The sequence below is a fragment of the Lissotriton vulgaris genome, chromosome 11 (assembly GCF_964263255.1).
Source record: "Lissotriton vulgaris chromosome 11, aLisVul1.2, whole genome shotgun sequence".
Lineage (NCBI taxonomy): Eukaryota > Metazoa > Chordata > Amphibia > Caudata > Salamandridae > Lissotriton > Lissotriton vulgaris.
Window position 1 is genome coordinate 1,073,941,522 of NC_141699.1, and position 16,422 is coordinate 1,073,957,943.

Below are 16,422 nucleotides of genomic sequence, written 5' to 3' on the forward strand. Positions count from 1 at the left end.
TTTTAGGTCTGGCTAAAGAATGCTCTGGTCCTCTCTGCTAGCGGAATGCATGGACAAGTAGAGGTTCTCTATGCAAAAGGCTGCAAGAGAGACTTGTTTGTCAAGGACTTTCATTTTTGAGCTACAAATACCAATCCCTCCATCTATCTCTCTCTCTCTCCAACTCATTCAGCTCTTCTCGCTGCCTTTACTAGCTTGAGAAAACAACATTTGAAGATTGTCAGAGTCGCTGACACACTGTGGGATCTACAGTTGTCTTCCTCCTTTGCACTTCCAGGAGCCCCATTTCTGCAGCACAGGACACACAGTGGATTCACAGGACCCGATTCACAGAACTAACTCAAGAAAAAATCCTAAACTTACTACTTTTGGTATTCACAGAAGTAAGGATTCTGTCTTAAGTTTGTCTTAAGACAGACTTAAGACAGACTTAAGACAAAATCCTAACTTAAGTCTGTTTTAAGTCTGTCTTAAGTCTGTCTTAAGACAAACTTACGACAAAATCCTAACTGCTGTGAATACCAAAAGTAGTAAGTTTAGGATTTTGTCTTAAGTTGGTTCTGTGAATCGGGCCCACTGTTTTTTGTTGAATGTACAGAATGCTAGTTCTTTGAATCTGATTGTTGCAAATGTATGCCTGCACCACTGTGCCTACTCTGTTTCGAGAGCTAGCTCAGTGCCAGGATACTCTCTTGGGTGATAGTGCCTCTACAAATCTGCATAACATACCAGTGTTCAGAGGTAGGTTTGCAGCTCTGCCGCCACTGTCAGTAGCTCACACTGTATGGGCCTTGACAGAGAGAGCACAGAGCTGTAACCCACTGGAGGGGGAAGGTTGCTGAGAAGACTTCCTGACAACCGGGTCACTATACACACTGTGCCCTTGTGGCGGCAATACTGTATTATGTGAATAAGGCACAGCGTTCACTGTCTGCCCACCCTGACAGCCCTAGTTCTTCATCGTCTGTGCCAATATTGCTCCACTTTCCATCCATCCATCCCCTTGCTCAATGTGTACCCAATGCACAACGCTTTACTCGGAATAGGGGAAGAGGAAGTCTTACAATCCCACTAAGAGAACCGTTTATATTCGCTCAGGAAGTTATTAACCCCTTTGATGCTCATAACTAGCTCAGCTCGTCATGAGGCACGGTTGAGCTGTGCTGATGTCGAGCTGAGCTCGTCATGAACAATGGGAATGCAGAATAGTTAGCATATGAGGAGAATTGCTGCAGCAGCGATGGTGTTAAAGCTCTCATAAATATCTACACAGTTCATATCCCATCCATGCATCACCCAACGAATTGCCCCTCCTGCTCTCTGACCCCTGCTTTTTAATACCCTGAAAAGTTGAATGAGTTGCACCTATTATGCTGGAAAAGGCTGTGCAGATCACACATTCAAATACTTGCATCTTGTTCTTCAAGGTTGGTAAATTGAGTGCCATTAAACTGGATCTCAATAACTCCTATTATTTACAAAGCTTAGAAATGACTAAAGTGTGGCATGAAGCACAGTATAAAAAACAAGTTATTTTCTGCTTAACTATGCTGTTGTGAAGCAAGGGCTACCTACCCTTGCCCCTTGTAAGATCCTGGTAAGTTGCGGTTGTAGCGCGTCCAACAAGCTCTTCGGAGTGGGAGATTAGACCATCTCTTATCGCCTGGCATCCATTCAGCACCACCACTGGCTTCTGCCCCAGCCACACTGTGAACACGCTCCCATAGGTCTTGGCAAGCTGGGGGTGGAAAGTAATCATGCAGCGATTTAATGGAACAGCAAAGAAGAGGAAGACAAGTACTAACCTTGCCAATAAATATATGATCTCTTGGGGGAAGGTAACTACTATCCATTTCAGACTCTGGGCAGCCTGGGCAAGAGATGTTAGCTAAGTACTGCTTATGTTACTGTATGTACAGGGGTGGCTTCTTCGTTATGGCGGAGGAGCGTCGCCCCACTGCTGAAATGCAGCAGTCAGAGGAAAAATAAATTGACAATAAAACAATTTAATTTTCATTTTGCTTTTACTTTCAGTCCCCCAAGTAGATGGCAGGGCGGGGCCAGACCGCAGTATCACCCAACAGGGGGCGGAGGAGTGGTAGGCACTAAAAGTGTTCACATCGGTTTGGGAAGGCATCCCAACCAACACGTGCACTCAGATATCTTCAGGTTGTTCCTTGGAGATATCCTAGCTCTCAGAGGCACAGGCTCCCAGACTGTGCTGGACCAGAAAACCGTCCATCACCGCCCAATTCCAGTCCTTGCCTCATTCTGGGAGAAGCGCTGGGATTGGGTATGGTCTGGGAGCCTGTGTTTATGGGAATTGTGGTGCTGGGACGGGAGCAGAAAATCATAGTGGCCGGCAGGAAAGGTAAGTTTAAATATATATATATATATATATTTTTTTTTTCCCCGTTAAGCAGCCTTTACAACGCGGGCATTACCACGCACTGCCATTACAACGCTGCTTTTACAACGCAAGTTGTTACAATGACTTGCGCTGGAGGGCGCTGTTGGATAGGGAATAGTTTAATTTTCTATTCCAACACCTTCCCTACTGTAACATGGGCTGAAGTTGGAATAGAAAATTAAACTATTCCACTATCCAGTGCTTACAGCGCAAGTCGTTGTAACGACTTTCATTGTAAAAACAGCGGTGTAATGGCACGCATGGTAATAGCCCGCGTTGTAGTGTCATACAACCATTTTTTTCCCATCCACCCACCTCAGTTTGGCAGCAGCCACCCCTGTTTATGTAGAGTACTAAGCTGGAGAGTACCATCCAGGAAGATAGCGCCTCACACAAACCATGTCTCTTCCTATGCATTATTTATCTTCTGAGAATTTAAGGTACTGTTTGTCAATCATCACATTTGAAATTGTCTTAACTGAGTCCTATACATGATTGAGTGTAAAACGACCAATTAAAAAGGTGCACAGATTACAGTTGATTTATACAAGAGGGCAATATAGAATCCAAATGACGGAAGCGATGTAAATCATAAATTCTCTATTCTGGATTAAAATTAGGTCTTAATAGCAATTAGACACACAACTGAATTTCCCTCACATGGTCCAGACTCTTATGCGAATGTTGTCCTACACCTGTTTAAAGACTTTGCTCTAGAAATAACATATAGGAGTTTATTGAAGTTATGGTGCGCTCAAATCAAGTACACTGGACTGTCTAAACGAATAAAAATGCCACATCCATGTACTGTCACTTAGTTTCCTGGGTGAACCTTGTTGTCTTGAGGTACAAGTGCTACATAAATACACAGTAGGCAAATACCAGGGACTTGGTACAAACAAAATGTCTTGTGGGAACTATAAAGATAGACCTGTGCCGCAGCTACATGCTCTGTACTAGCAACGTTTGGACCCTATCTTTGGATATGAGAGCACATATCATGTATGATATTAAATGGAGACCGCCTCTCTTGTGTAATACACAAAATTATACATATCACCTGAACAAAAAAAGACCACTATTTTACCCACCGCACTAGACACAGCATTTCACTTCAAAGGAGTTATTCATATGGTCTTATCACCTAGGAGACCCATCTTCTGAATGGAAGGTATTGTACAATAACCTGCAGCTTCTCATCAGACAGACATATACCTTTTTTGTCAATGTCAAAGCTTTAATCTAGCAGACTCAATTTCAATGCTTCACAAGCTCATGAGGGAACTTGAATGTTGGCCAACTTCAGACTCCCTTTCCAGGGGGTATCTGCTTCCCCCCTTCCTCCCTTCCTCCCTTCCTCCCTTCCTCCCTTCCTCCCTTCCTCCCTAGGTGCTTTTGATAATATCAATTGAGTCGAGCAGTGGATGAAAGCTTAAAATATGGCAATATCTTACAATCTAGGGAATCCAACCGAAACACAAGAGAAGCCACAATTCTCTAACTAGAAATAGTTGTCAGGAGTCTATTAAGAGCTTTGGAGTTTCAGACATGGCCCAGAGATCATACCACCACCAACACCAAAAATGCCACCAAAGTTGTCAAAGATCACATTACTTGATCTGACAATAAAACACACAAAAGGTGATAGGAGGAATTCTTGCAATTTGTCTAAGCACTGGCATTCGCACAGAGTAGCTTCCCAACCAATCGTTCTTTTGCTCACCATGCCACCTCTGTTTGGACTCCGCCATATGCATTCCCCAGTCCTACGTGTTGTTTTTATGATTAACTGTAACGTGCCCCTATACCTTTCTTATCCTAAATAAATGTTCAATGGTGAAGAAATAGGCCCAGAAAGAAAATGGACTAATTATTTACTGCTAATCTTTATTATTCCTGTGGATATCACAACGTTCAATTACTTAGACCTCGTTCTTCAGGGCTCTTTTGAGTACTGTCTGAGTTGGTTGGCTTGGTATTTAGAGCCTAAAAAAACTCTTGGATGAGGAGAGGATTGCATTATGGCTTATTTGAGGAGCATATCCGATACCTCACGCCAACTAGCTCAGCGTAAGCGGGAGAGAAAACCAGGAAATCGGTGACATTTCCTGGACAGGGGAGCTGTAGAACTCCATATGGAATCCCCATACTGTCTGAAGGACCCAAGGGTGGATGAATGTTTGAAGTTTGCCCACAAGCCCTGGTGGGGAAAAGACTGAACATTCACCTTGGTTGGCTCCATCCTCCTAATGGATCAAAATCCTCTGCCATATCTAGGATTCGCATCAGGGGACCCGATATGTCCGGATGCTTGTCCTGGCAAGCCCGGTAGGACGACCAATACCCTTCTTGGGATCATGAACGTATTTCAGCAAGAAGTTAGCCATTCGTTCATCAATGTCAGGTGTGACCGCCACGTTGTTCTCCAGGGAGAGGCATCTGCATGCCACCCGCACACAGTTGTGCAAGTCCTTATCCAGCGGCTTACAAAGTCACCAAGCAACAAAAGCTTAGCACAGGACCCCTCTTACGGTTGTGGAGCAGTACTGGTGGGGTGGGCTCTTCTGGGGGTAACAGGGTCATAATCCCAGGGGGTCTTCCCTCCTAGGGAGGGATCTGAAACAATGTTCTGCATATTGCAGAAACTTCCTCCTCATGGGGGCCCCCACCTGCAGGACTGCATTAGAGATGGAGGCATCCACAAACTTACATAAGCAATCAGCAATAGGGACGTAGGTTAAACTATCCTCTTCCTGGTAGGTCTCCTCCACATCACTCATTATTGGAGAATGGTTATCTATACTTAGGCATTAGGGCAGTCAATGTTAGCAAGGCTGGGACCTCCAGCCAGCCAATGAGGGGTTAATAAGAGGGTTCTCCCAGCACAGTATTGCAGCCAGAGGGCCAATGACAGGGATGTTAAGTCCCGCAGGACAACACACATCTCTCCTAATCAATGGGGTAATGGACACGTCTTGGCTGGTGTTCCAATAAACACTGGCATCAAGTGTGGTAAGTGGTAACAATAAAGACTCTCCTGAGTACCTGAGGCACTACAGAGACAGTTGCGCTGATGATTTCAGGCAATTAAGGTTCACGCCAGCAAGGGGCAGCAGACATGCCAAATGCATTAGATGGAATGTAGCTTCCTCTGGTGGCTGGTGGGCCACACAGCGTGGCCCCAGGTGCTGCGGCGCCTAAATAAAAATCACACACAGCAGCAGTAGCGGCCCGTGGTTGGAGTCCTTCCGGGTGCTGATGTGGGGCGGTGGAGGGGCAGGGTGGGGGGTAGTAAACTGTGGAATACGGCTGCACAGAGGTAAGTACACAAACAAATTAATAAAACAAATTTCCTTGCGCTTGCTGCATTGCCAAATGCGATGCAGCGCGAGCAACCCAGGAAGCGCTTACAATCGGACCTGAGCTCCCTCAGCGCGGGAGTCCGTCACCATTGTCCTCTGCCCTTGCCTGCATCACTGGGGACTCTAGCCCCCACACTTCCATGTGCAAGAGGTGGCGACAAACTTTCCAACACCAGGAGCCGCTTAAAATCAGACCCCGGGCCGTGCATGGGCAAAACCCGGAGGAGTCTGGGCTGGGCCACCCCTCTGAGGCCTGCTCCTGGAGAGCTCTGGACCTGATGTACGTACTCATCATGGGAGCTAAGGTCAGTGAATTATCACTCAGTTGTGCCTCATTGCTGCTAAAGTACTTCCAAGCTGCTCTCATCTCCTCGTTGTCGCCCACAGCTTTGCTCACTACTGATTTCATCACTCCCCCCCCCTTGCTCTGGGTAGCCACCTATAGCGGGACTTAGTGAGAGGTCTGAACGTGGCCATACGTTTTTAAGGAGGCCTGGTTTGTTCCAATGTGCCATTTGCAAATATGGGAAAGCGTACTTACATGGCGAACAGCAAATACCACCCCTACAAACTGTAAAGTCCTTCTAACCAACCTCGTTTTACAGGATGCTCCAGAGGGCAATAGGTGCAGTGGCTACGGAAATCAAATTGACTGAAAGGCACCTATCAGTAACTCTGGATCTAGCCTTATAACTTATTAGCCATGATGCCTCAAGCTCACCATCAGCCTTGGCTCCGGATTCTCCAACACCCCACTCAAGGACACGTGCAATGAGTTGCGAGACACATAGTGCTGAGTTGCACCCAGAGGTGCTCATCATGGTCATGCTGGAAAAGGGGAACTCAAACCAGCTGTAATTGTGGAGACCAAATGCAAGAAACGTCCTGCAGAACATATAGTGATTGGTGACTCGAGGGAGGCTGGGACAGGGTCTCCATTACAAGTAGGCATGGAGTAGCCAGTTTGGGTGACCAACCGGGTCGTGGACTTACAGGTCCCAAAATAAGAGCCATAGTGAAGGATGAACTTAACAATTTGATGGAGCGGGTAGATACGCTTTCAACTTTGGTTGAGTTAAGGGTTGGTAAGACAGAGGCAATCTTAAGGGGAAGTGAGTCTGCAAATTATCTGAAACTACAGCCAGCCTCTCGCATTACTAGGCTGGAACCCATAGTGACAAACAATACGACCCCCACCACAATTGTAAACCACACTAACCCGGTGGGTACAAGTAAACGCATGAGTAGCCCAGCTAAGTCAAGAAAAGATGATAGTACTTACTGCCAGGGGCATATCCAAGAGGTAGAAGCAATAAGCAATCACAGGCCACACACAGCAAGGCCACAATCATGTGACTATCCATAACAGGGGATTAGTCACAGGGCTGGTGCAAGGTCTGCCCCACGAGTAGAAAGCAATGAAGCAAGGTAAGCCTTGCCAGGCATTAAACTCCCCCCGGACTCAACACCCTACATATTCATTTTAACTGGAGTACCAGAGCTGAAAAAGGGGTGTAGGAAATCTCATTCTGATTTTAAGAATAAATGTATGTTTTGGCTGGCCAAGCACCGGCAACCTTCTTACAAAGATGCATATGAAATTCTCATGACACGTAGGGTGGGATGGGTGGGCTGGAGGCCGAAAGATGTCTCTGGGAATAGCGTTGTGATAAACTTTAGATACCCAATGGTTCTAGGATCTCTCCTAGATCGCAATCATCGAAGGGATGATAGGGGAATTGGGTCCCTCCCACAGGTTTACTCCCCCCCGCCCCCCCTCCCAGGGCTTAACCCACACAATAGGTGAAAGGTGGGCGAGGAACCAGAATAGGCAGTATGCTATTCTGGAAGAGGACCAACCCAGTTAATTATTCTACAATCTACCACTATCAAATAGATTCAGTTCTCTAGGGTCTGTAAATTGACTTCTGAGCACCGGACCCTCATATGAGAGATCAGACTACCAAAAGGAGACACTGGGGGCCCCAAGCCAACAGGGGGAGTCCATACCATGGAGTGGATTTCTAAAGCAAAAGGGGTACAGTTGAAGGTGCATGTGGGTGGAGAGAGAGGAGTTGAAAGTGGAGAACAGAAGGAGGCCCATATTAGGCCACTCTAGCCTAATCTACCCCCAGGGAATACAAAGGCAACCAAACATCAACAGTGGGTAGCTGCAAAACCCCTATCCACCTCAGCTGGCCACCCTGATATCAGTAATGGCCCAAGGTCGGTGGGGTTGGAGGCGATTAAACCAGCCCCCCCAAGGTCACACAGTGAAGTCTGGTGATCAGTCCCGTATTCCAGATAATTGCACTGGCCCTCCCAGGTTGTAGTTCCTTTCCTGGAACACAGCTGGACTCACCACCAAATTTGATAACCTGGAGTGGAGGTCCTTCATAGAACAATACAAGATCCTCATGTTCCAGGAAACATGAGCTAGGGTGGGCGCACATAGAATGGGTTATGCGCCATTTAGTATTACAGCTACCTGTAGGGGTAGGGGAAGACCATCAGGGGGACTGTGTACCTGGGTTGGTGTTCATCTGGGTTGTGCTGCGAAACAGATAGAGACTTCTTCATGTGACATCCTCTGTATCTTTCTGACCTTTCGCACAACCGTCAAAATTCCCCTGATTAAAGTCTATTCACGGCCGGTTAGTTATGGCCAAAGGTCAACGACTCTTGACCAACTGACCGCCCTTTTACTAACAATCCCTGATACGGGTAATCATAGGTGGGGATTTCAACTGTCAGTTCGAACCATTTAATGGCCTGGCTACAGGTAACCCCAGTGACGAGGACCTACATTGGGCCATCCCAGAGCCCAACATTCCGCCAACACAGGCATGGACTCCACTGGTGTTGCAGATGAACACCCTCACACTGAACTTCTCATTAAAACCGTGCAATGGCCATGCAACATCCTATACACCGGGGAACTACACTTTCATTAGACCGTGGCATGCTTCTATCATAGAATACATTCTGGTAGATACAAATCCTGGCACAGGATGTTAGACTTCAAAATCATGCCCGCTATGATAGCGACTATAATGCTCTCATCATAGAGGTAATTTCACCCTGTACCAAGAATGTATCGGAAACTCTACCACCACCTGATTCTATTTTAACACTGATCAATTGTAGGAGGAGAGTTTGTTGGCGGGAATTTGTTCAATCGCAAGAAAAGCTGGCCTCCGTATACCAATCAATTATTCCATCCCTCATGGTCGGGAACAAACTTACTTTGAACGATGGCATCTCCATTTGACTTTCTAAAATGTGTAATATTCATCAAGATTTACTTTCTACTATGGCCAACATTTTCCATCCAAATAAAAGGACAAGAGGGACTAAAGAACCTCATCACCCATGGTATAATGACAGCTGTGATGTGGCCAAGTCAGATCTTATCCCTGCTATTAAAGTAAATAACAGGCTGTTAATCAGACAAAAAAGGGCAGCCTACAAAAGTGCCATCGCGAAGGCAAAAAGGAGTTGGGAGTGTCAAAATGGGATACCCTTAGAAGCACCCTAAATATTCATGACATGAGATTTTTCTGGAATGTGGTTAACTTGGGATCCCAAGAAGACAAATTGGCTATAGAACCCAACATGGAGGAGAATGTATGGAAGGCACACTTTGAATTTATCTAAGGGTGGAGGATGAGGTTGGGCCTGTGGCCAATACACTTACGCCCCCTGAGACAACTTCTTTAGCTGCCCCTCCGATCTCCCTCAAAGAGAATATTGATGCACTGAGCAGTATAACAGCATCTAAGGCTACACGGCTAGGTAAGATCCCCGGGGACCTCTATCATTCTGAACCTACTATTTGGACCCCCTATTTGTTGTCTTTGTTTAATGTTATCTTGCAAGGTATGGCTTTTCCTACCACCTGGGCAGGGCCGAAATTCTACCAACTTTTAAAAAGTGTTCTCTGCTTCTCCCTGCTAATTGTCGCCCTTTCAGCCTTATTGATGTAAGCCAAAAAATATTTTCTTGAGTACTCCTGGGGTGACTCCAGAGCTGGATGGATGACCATAATGTCCTTAGCCCCCTCCAAACCGGGTTTAGAGCAAAGATCTCTACCACTGATCACAGTTTTAGGTAACAATTATTATACTGGAACCCGGTGTGTATAAAGTGTGGCAGCACAAATTCGGTACGGCAAAAATGGTGAACTCACAGCCCCCCTACTTGTAGAAAGATGTGTACAGCAAGGTTGTGTCCTGGCCCGACCCTTTTTTGTCTTTTTATCAATGGCTTAGTTGAGTCGTTAATTGCTGGGAAGGACATTGATGCCCCCAGGTTAGTGAACCGCGAAATACCAGCTATGATGTTCGCGGATGATACCCTCCTGCTTTCAAAATCACCTATGGGAATTCAGAGGGCCCTTGAAATTTTTTGTGTTTTCTGTAGAAACTGGGGTCTGGAGATTAATCTTCAGAAAACCAAGTAAATGGCATTCATTGAAAGTAATAGTACCTGGCCAAATCCCCGTCTAGATGGGAGACCATTAGAGGGGATGGCTATTTTTGAGTACCTTGGGATTATGCTCACTGAAAAAATGGGCTGTGTTGTGCAAATTAAGAAAGCAAGTCTAAAGTTGGCTCGGACTACTGGGGACCTGACAAAGGTATATAGGAGTTGTACCCACAAAGTTGTTGGCCCGGCAGTGGAACTCTATAAAACACAAGCCAGGGGTGCGGTCCTGTATGGTGCTGAAATTTGGGATCATTGTCCATCTGGCTCTTTAGCGAGCATTGTGAATTCCTATGCTAGGCTTTCTCCTAGCTCCCCAATTACACCACTCCAAATGGATCTTGGGACCAGACCAATCGCAGACGAAGCAGCTCTTAGACCCCTTTTATTTTGGCGACATCTGTGGAGTACCCCTGAACTGGCTGTATATAGGGACGAGCTGAGTGACGTTCTGAAACCTACAGGGTGCGGGTAAATTATCATAGTTGGCTATCTTAAAGATGAAACCGCTGGTCCATTGTTATATATCTTTTAAACAGGGCCCTGTTCTTCCCTTTTTTATCTGAATGATATCACTCTAGGTCTTTTTAACAATCTTATCTTTAATTATGATGTGTTGTATAAATTGTTGTTTTTATATTTCTCCATTTTATCTATTGTTGAATGCTGCTAGGTGAGTGCCACATGATAGCACTAAAAATGCCGGTTTTAGATTATTGTAATGCTGTTTGAGCCGCTTATGTATTGAACATGCACTTTATAGAGTGCGGTTCAAGAATAACGCTAAAAACACTATGCTGCTGACGTATTGCATTTGCACTTTATTGAAACTAATATCCATAGGCCAATTTATGGCGCCCAGAGCCAGGTTTGTGGGATAGTTGAGTAATACAGATTTATTGTAATGGGCTTCTTTTTGTTTAGTGAAAAACAAGGAGAGAGCAAGGGGAACTAAGGGGTTCGTCATTGTCCCCAATTCAATATTAGACTATACAATGTGAATGGACCCACTGAGTAAATATGTGTTGATCACTGTTGTGATAAGTACATGGTACCATTAGGTTTTCTTAAAAGACCCCTCACACACCAACCTAGTTGGTGTCATGCTTCATCATTGGGGTCCCTACCTAGTGGCCGAGTGCCCCCTGGTTGTGCTACAACGACGGATTACAACGGAGCTGGTGTGGTGTGGTTAGTGTGAAGTTTGTGAATTAAAAATATCTCTGGGAATCCTTGCATGTAGTATTTATTAATGAGGCCCAGGATATGGTTAAAAGCTGGTGGTCTAAATGTTTCAGCCCAAAAAAGTGAGTACAGTGGGTTTTCTTCAGGACCGGGTGAGTGCAAAACATGAGTGGCAAAATGAAGTTGCCATATGAATTGGTGAAGTGCCTGCACGCACTCCTGAGCCTCAAATCTCTGCCTAGCACTTACATCTAGAGTTTTTATTTGACAGAGTATCTGTAAGTACCCCGAAACCCTAAAGTTACTGCCACACACCTTAGCACGTGTGCAGGCACTTCACAAATTCACATGGTGACTTCATTTTGCCACTCACGTTTTTCACTAACCTGGTCCTGAAGAAATCCCACTGTACTCACTTTTTTGGGCTAAAACATGTAGACTACGTTACTAGTCAACTAGGAGCAAATAATATCCATCCAGTAGTTGCACCACCAGCTTTTAACCATATCCTATACTTCACACTAACCACCCCACACCAGCTCCGCTGTAATCAGGCATTGTAGCACAACCGGGGAGCACTCGGCCACCCAGTTGGGACCCCAATGAAGCATGACACCAACTAGGTTTGTGTGTGAGGGGTCTTTTAAGAAAACCTAATGGTTCCATGTGCTTATCACAACAGTGATCAACACACATTTACTCAGAGGGTCAGCCCACATTGTTTAGTCCTTTTTTTTGTTTAGGCATTGCATATCCATTTAACTGACCCTGATTTTTCAAACAATGCAAATGCTATTACGTTGCCTAAGTACTGCACAAGCACTTTATCGAATTTTATATTTATAGTTGAGTGATGCTGGCTCTCTGTAAATGGCCTTCTTACTGGTTATGCATGTGCACTTTATAGAATCCAACCGTCTGATCAACGCAAAGGCCACCATGCTGCCCATCTATACTACTAGTATAAAGAGAGAACAGAAACCTTTTGGCAAGGTAAACTCGGGAACCACAGCGCCAATCCACACACCCAATATATTGTTGGAATCCTCAGGGTGTGTAGATGGACATAGGCGACATAAAATTAAAATAAAACGTAAATTAAAAAATTAAAATTTAAAATCAAAGTAGTCCCCTAAAACTAGCGCCGGCCGCGACGTAGCGCTGACCGCGACCTACATGTGCGTGATGACGACAGGCGGGGAGGAGCGGTGACGAACGGCGAGGAGTGGCGAGGAAGTCCGTAGCGCGGGAAGGAGCAGCGGCTCAGGTAAGGCAAAGGCAAGGCGGGAGGTGGTAGGCGGTGTGGGCAATGTCGAGGTGGGCGGGGGCCCAGGAGTGGCGGTGAAGTCCGGAGCGCGGCTCAGGTAAGGCAGAGGCTGGAGGCAGGCGGGAGGCGGCCGGGAGGCGGGAGGCGGTCTAGGCTATATCGGGGCGGGCAGGGGCCAGGACGGGAGTGCACAAAAGCCGAAAATGCTGCCCCCAGCCCCCTTCTGCTCGGGGCAACGCCGGGGCGGGCTGCTAGTATATTATAAATGTATTTTATGGCTTGCATACCTATGGGTTAGTTTCTGGTATGTTGAGGCCGGCGAGAACGCTATGTAATATGACTGTAAGTCTATATTAACAATGTGCTTCTTGGTGCCTCGTGCAGAGAAATGGTTATTTTTTATGAGCTGAATGTAATGTACTGTATTTTTATCTGTGCTTTTATGGCCATAAAGGCCGAAATAAAGTTTTTATGATGATGATAATTAGAGAGGTCCCTGCACGGCTGTTGCCTATGTCATCTGCAAGGGAATCTTGCATTGCTGTGGTTATTCTGGGAATTTGCTGGACATCTTCATTGCTGTTTCCATCAGATGTACTATTTTCTGCAACACTTGCACTTCTGACTCCTGTGCAGTGCCTGTGTATGCTGGAAGGTTGCAATGCTGATGTCTGTGCTGCTCTTGCTTTGTGTGTGAGGGAATCTTGCATTTCTCCAACCTGTGCTTTACCTGTCCTAAGTGTGAGGAAAGCTTGCACTGCACTTCTCTTTTTGTGCATATCTTTCTGTTATTGTGTTTGTTTGTGTGGTGGGGCAATGTGTGATGTGCTTTACAAGATCAATGTGGACATCACCATGGTCACTTAATAGTCAACATAGAAACAGGCAGAGCAATGTGTGCTTAACTCTGGCAATGTGAAAGCTGGTTTGATAATGCATGATCTCTGGGCAGTGGAGAAGTGTGGCTCACTGGTAAGAGGAGGCAGACCTGGAAGCAGAGGTCAGCCTTGGACCAGGGTTCAATTCCCGGTTCGCCGGGTCTTGAGTCCTAAAATGTCCATGGACTCGACAATTCTCGCTCCGGTGCCTACTCGATTCACGGGTTCACACTCTGCAACTCTGGGCAATCGCTTGCTTAATCTCCACAACGGCCCCTCGTGGCGGGATGCCTGGCTTTCACCTTGCGGATACCCTGCTGGGGTTATCTCACAGGGGGAATACCAGGACGGGTTCCCTAAGCAAGCACTTAGAAACCGCTCGGTGATTTGTGCTATATAAATTCCTGTACATTTACATTTACATGTATTTCGAAACTAGCTTATTGCACTTTCTGTAACTTGAGCGTAAAATCTCCTGCCTGAGAATGCAAAACCTGTAAACTGTGCCAACAACTCTGGCACCAACAGTGTTGATTTTAAAAGAGCCCAAGTAAGAGGGACATGTGAGCAGGCACATATAAAGTGGATACATGGAGTTTTTGGAATAGGCAGCTGCTTGTCCTGAACCAACATCAATAGGACACCACATACTAATGAATCTCTGAGGAAATCCCTGGCTGATCCTTCGCACCTCAGTGAAGGCAGGATGAGGCATCCTCTTACTGTGTAGACTGCTAATGAACTGACTCGCTCTTGGTGTACAAGAGGGAGCAAGAAAGCATTAGTTAGCAAACAAGACCCTTGGTTTCTTGGACAACGCATGTGCAAATCCATCCTTGAGAGTTTGACTGAGATAACTTTGTAGTAAAAGTGAGTGCAGTTCAGTTTAGGAAAAGTATGTACTTGGTGCACTAAAACCTGCACCAAGTAAATTTTTCTGAACCTTTGCACCTGAGCACCCACCCGCAGGAACTATCAACTTACTAGCTAGTCCGAGTGCTCACTTACTACTCTCTGTGGGCAGGGAGAAGTCCAGTGGAAACAGCACATGGGGAACTCCTCTCGGTCTTGTTATAAATGGGTTTATTCTTATAGTGAAAAAAAGAGCAACATAAAGTGGCACAGAGCATTGGCACGCTATTGAATTCATTGGTCATCTTGAAAACACGCCTATGAGAAGCCACCTTTAGGAGTTTGATTGAGGTAAGTAAAACTGGGCATAGACTAGTTTAGGAAAAGATTATGCTTGGTACACAGGAGACCTAAAAATGCACCCATGGGAAAACATGCAGCATTAAAAGTATCATTATAATTGAACAACATTATCATGGTGGATGGAAGAGCAGTAGAAGAAGCATTTTGATTGATAGGTAATTATGTGTGTGTGTGTGTTTGCATTAATTTATACACATATATGTGCATGTGTGTATGTATGTGATTGTGCATATGTATGGGTGTACGTGTGTGTGTGTGCACATGCATGTGTGTGGGGGGGAGTGGGGGGGTGTGGGGGTGTGAGTGGGGTCAAAGACAAACTAGCTCGAGCCACTGTGCCAGAGCAACAAGAACAAACAATCTATGACCAGTGACCCACCTACAACTTTTTCTTAGGCCCAAGTATCAGGGTGTGTGTGTTTGTGTGTGTGTGTAAAGAGCACTATAAACTACACACGCAGCTGGGAAACATTTATATACTCAACAGAAGTAACAACAACCTTCTAATCAGGTCTACAGTACCTGCATGAGGGTATCATGATGAAGAGTAAAGTTTAGGGTCCACAGGTTGCCAATGATGGGAAGAGGAGTTGGTCCAGGAGGGTATCTTCTTCTCAACCACTGAAGCTTGAAGTAATGTGCAATGAAGAGAGTAAGAAACAGAGCAATGAACAGCTCTGTGATTAGTGGCATGGTGGACGCCTGTCTCTGCTTCGAGCTGTTCCCCTAAACAATGAACTTTTACTTTTAAACAATTCTACGTGTTATTCTTCCCTATTGGCTTTCTATAAATCGTGACTTGTTATTTGTGAATCCTGTATCTGTTTCTCTAGCTGTCTCCTGCACCCTTTTTTCTCTTTATCTCTTTCACTCTCTATATCTTCCTATCTCTCTCTTTGTCTCCCTTTGTACCTTGATTCTACAGCATGTCTTTCTCTGCCATGAATGGCTGTTCTCCTTCCTTGCCTTTTAAGCTGACCTTTTATTTTACCCAATTTCACCTTCTTTCTCTACCTTTGCCTGCTTTCACCACCACATCTCTCTGCTTCCTTTCCTCCTTTATGTCAATGTCTATCTTCTTGTACATAAGCTTAGCCTGTGCACCGTTGTCTCTTTCTATTTCATTAAAGCCCACCTTGCCTAACTGATTCTTTCTCACGTTCTCTGCCCTTTTATACTTTGTATAAGAACTCCAGAGGAGGCGTATATCCTCAGTCTGTTCAATCAGAGGGTGTGTTTGTGTGACAAACATGCTTATCAAATGTATGTTGGAACATTTGCTCTTTCCTCACTGCTAGTGATTGGCCTTGCTTGACATATTGTAAGTGAATGCAAATGTACTGTCAATAAAAACGTCTCTTTTTCTGGGCTTCTGTCCAGTGCTTGGAATCTATGCTACAGGCCCTGATGACTCATTTATATTGTAAAGGGTAAATTAGATTTAAATTGACTCCTCAGGTGCAAATAAGGAATAATTACAGTGGGTATTTTAGAAAAAGATGACCATAGCTATGTTCTTTAGATAATGTGAATATTCTCCAGTTGCTCTGTACATAACACACTGGGCGGATGATTTGCTGTTTGTCACTTCTCTATTATCATTCGCCCTCTCCACAGTGC

At 45.3% G+C, this 16,422-nt stretch overlaps 1 protein-coding gene across 2 annotated transcripts in view; it reads right to left on the reverse strand.

Annotated features, from left to right (window-relative positions):
• The window catches only part of LOC147684132 (cytochrome P450 2J4-like), a 68,819-nt gene extending 52,872 nt beyond the window's left edge, over positions 1 to 15,947 (reverse strand). For both annotated transcript variants that reach the window (XM_086944518.1, XM_086944517.1), the window contains exons 1-2: positions 15,325 to 15,947; positions 1,576 to 1,738 (exon numbers count right to left, since the gene is read on the reverse strand). In XM_086944518.1, coding sequence (XP_086800644.1) covers positions 1,576 to 1,738; positions 15,325 to 15,495 — 334 coding nt within the window. In that variant the 5' untranslated portion in view covers positions 15,496 to 15,947. The remainder of the gene's footprint in view (positions 1 to 1,575; positions 1,739 to 15,324) is intronic.
• Positions 15,948 to 16,422: the final 475 nt, after the last annotated feature.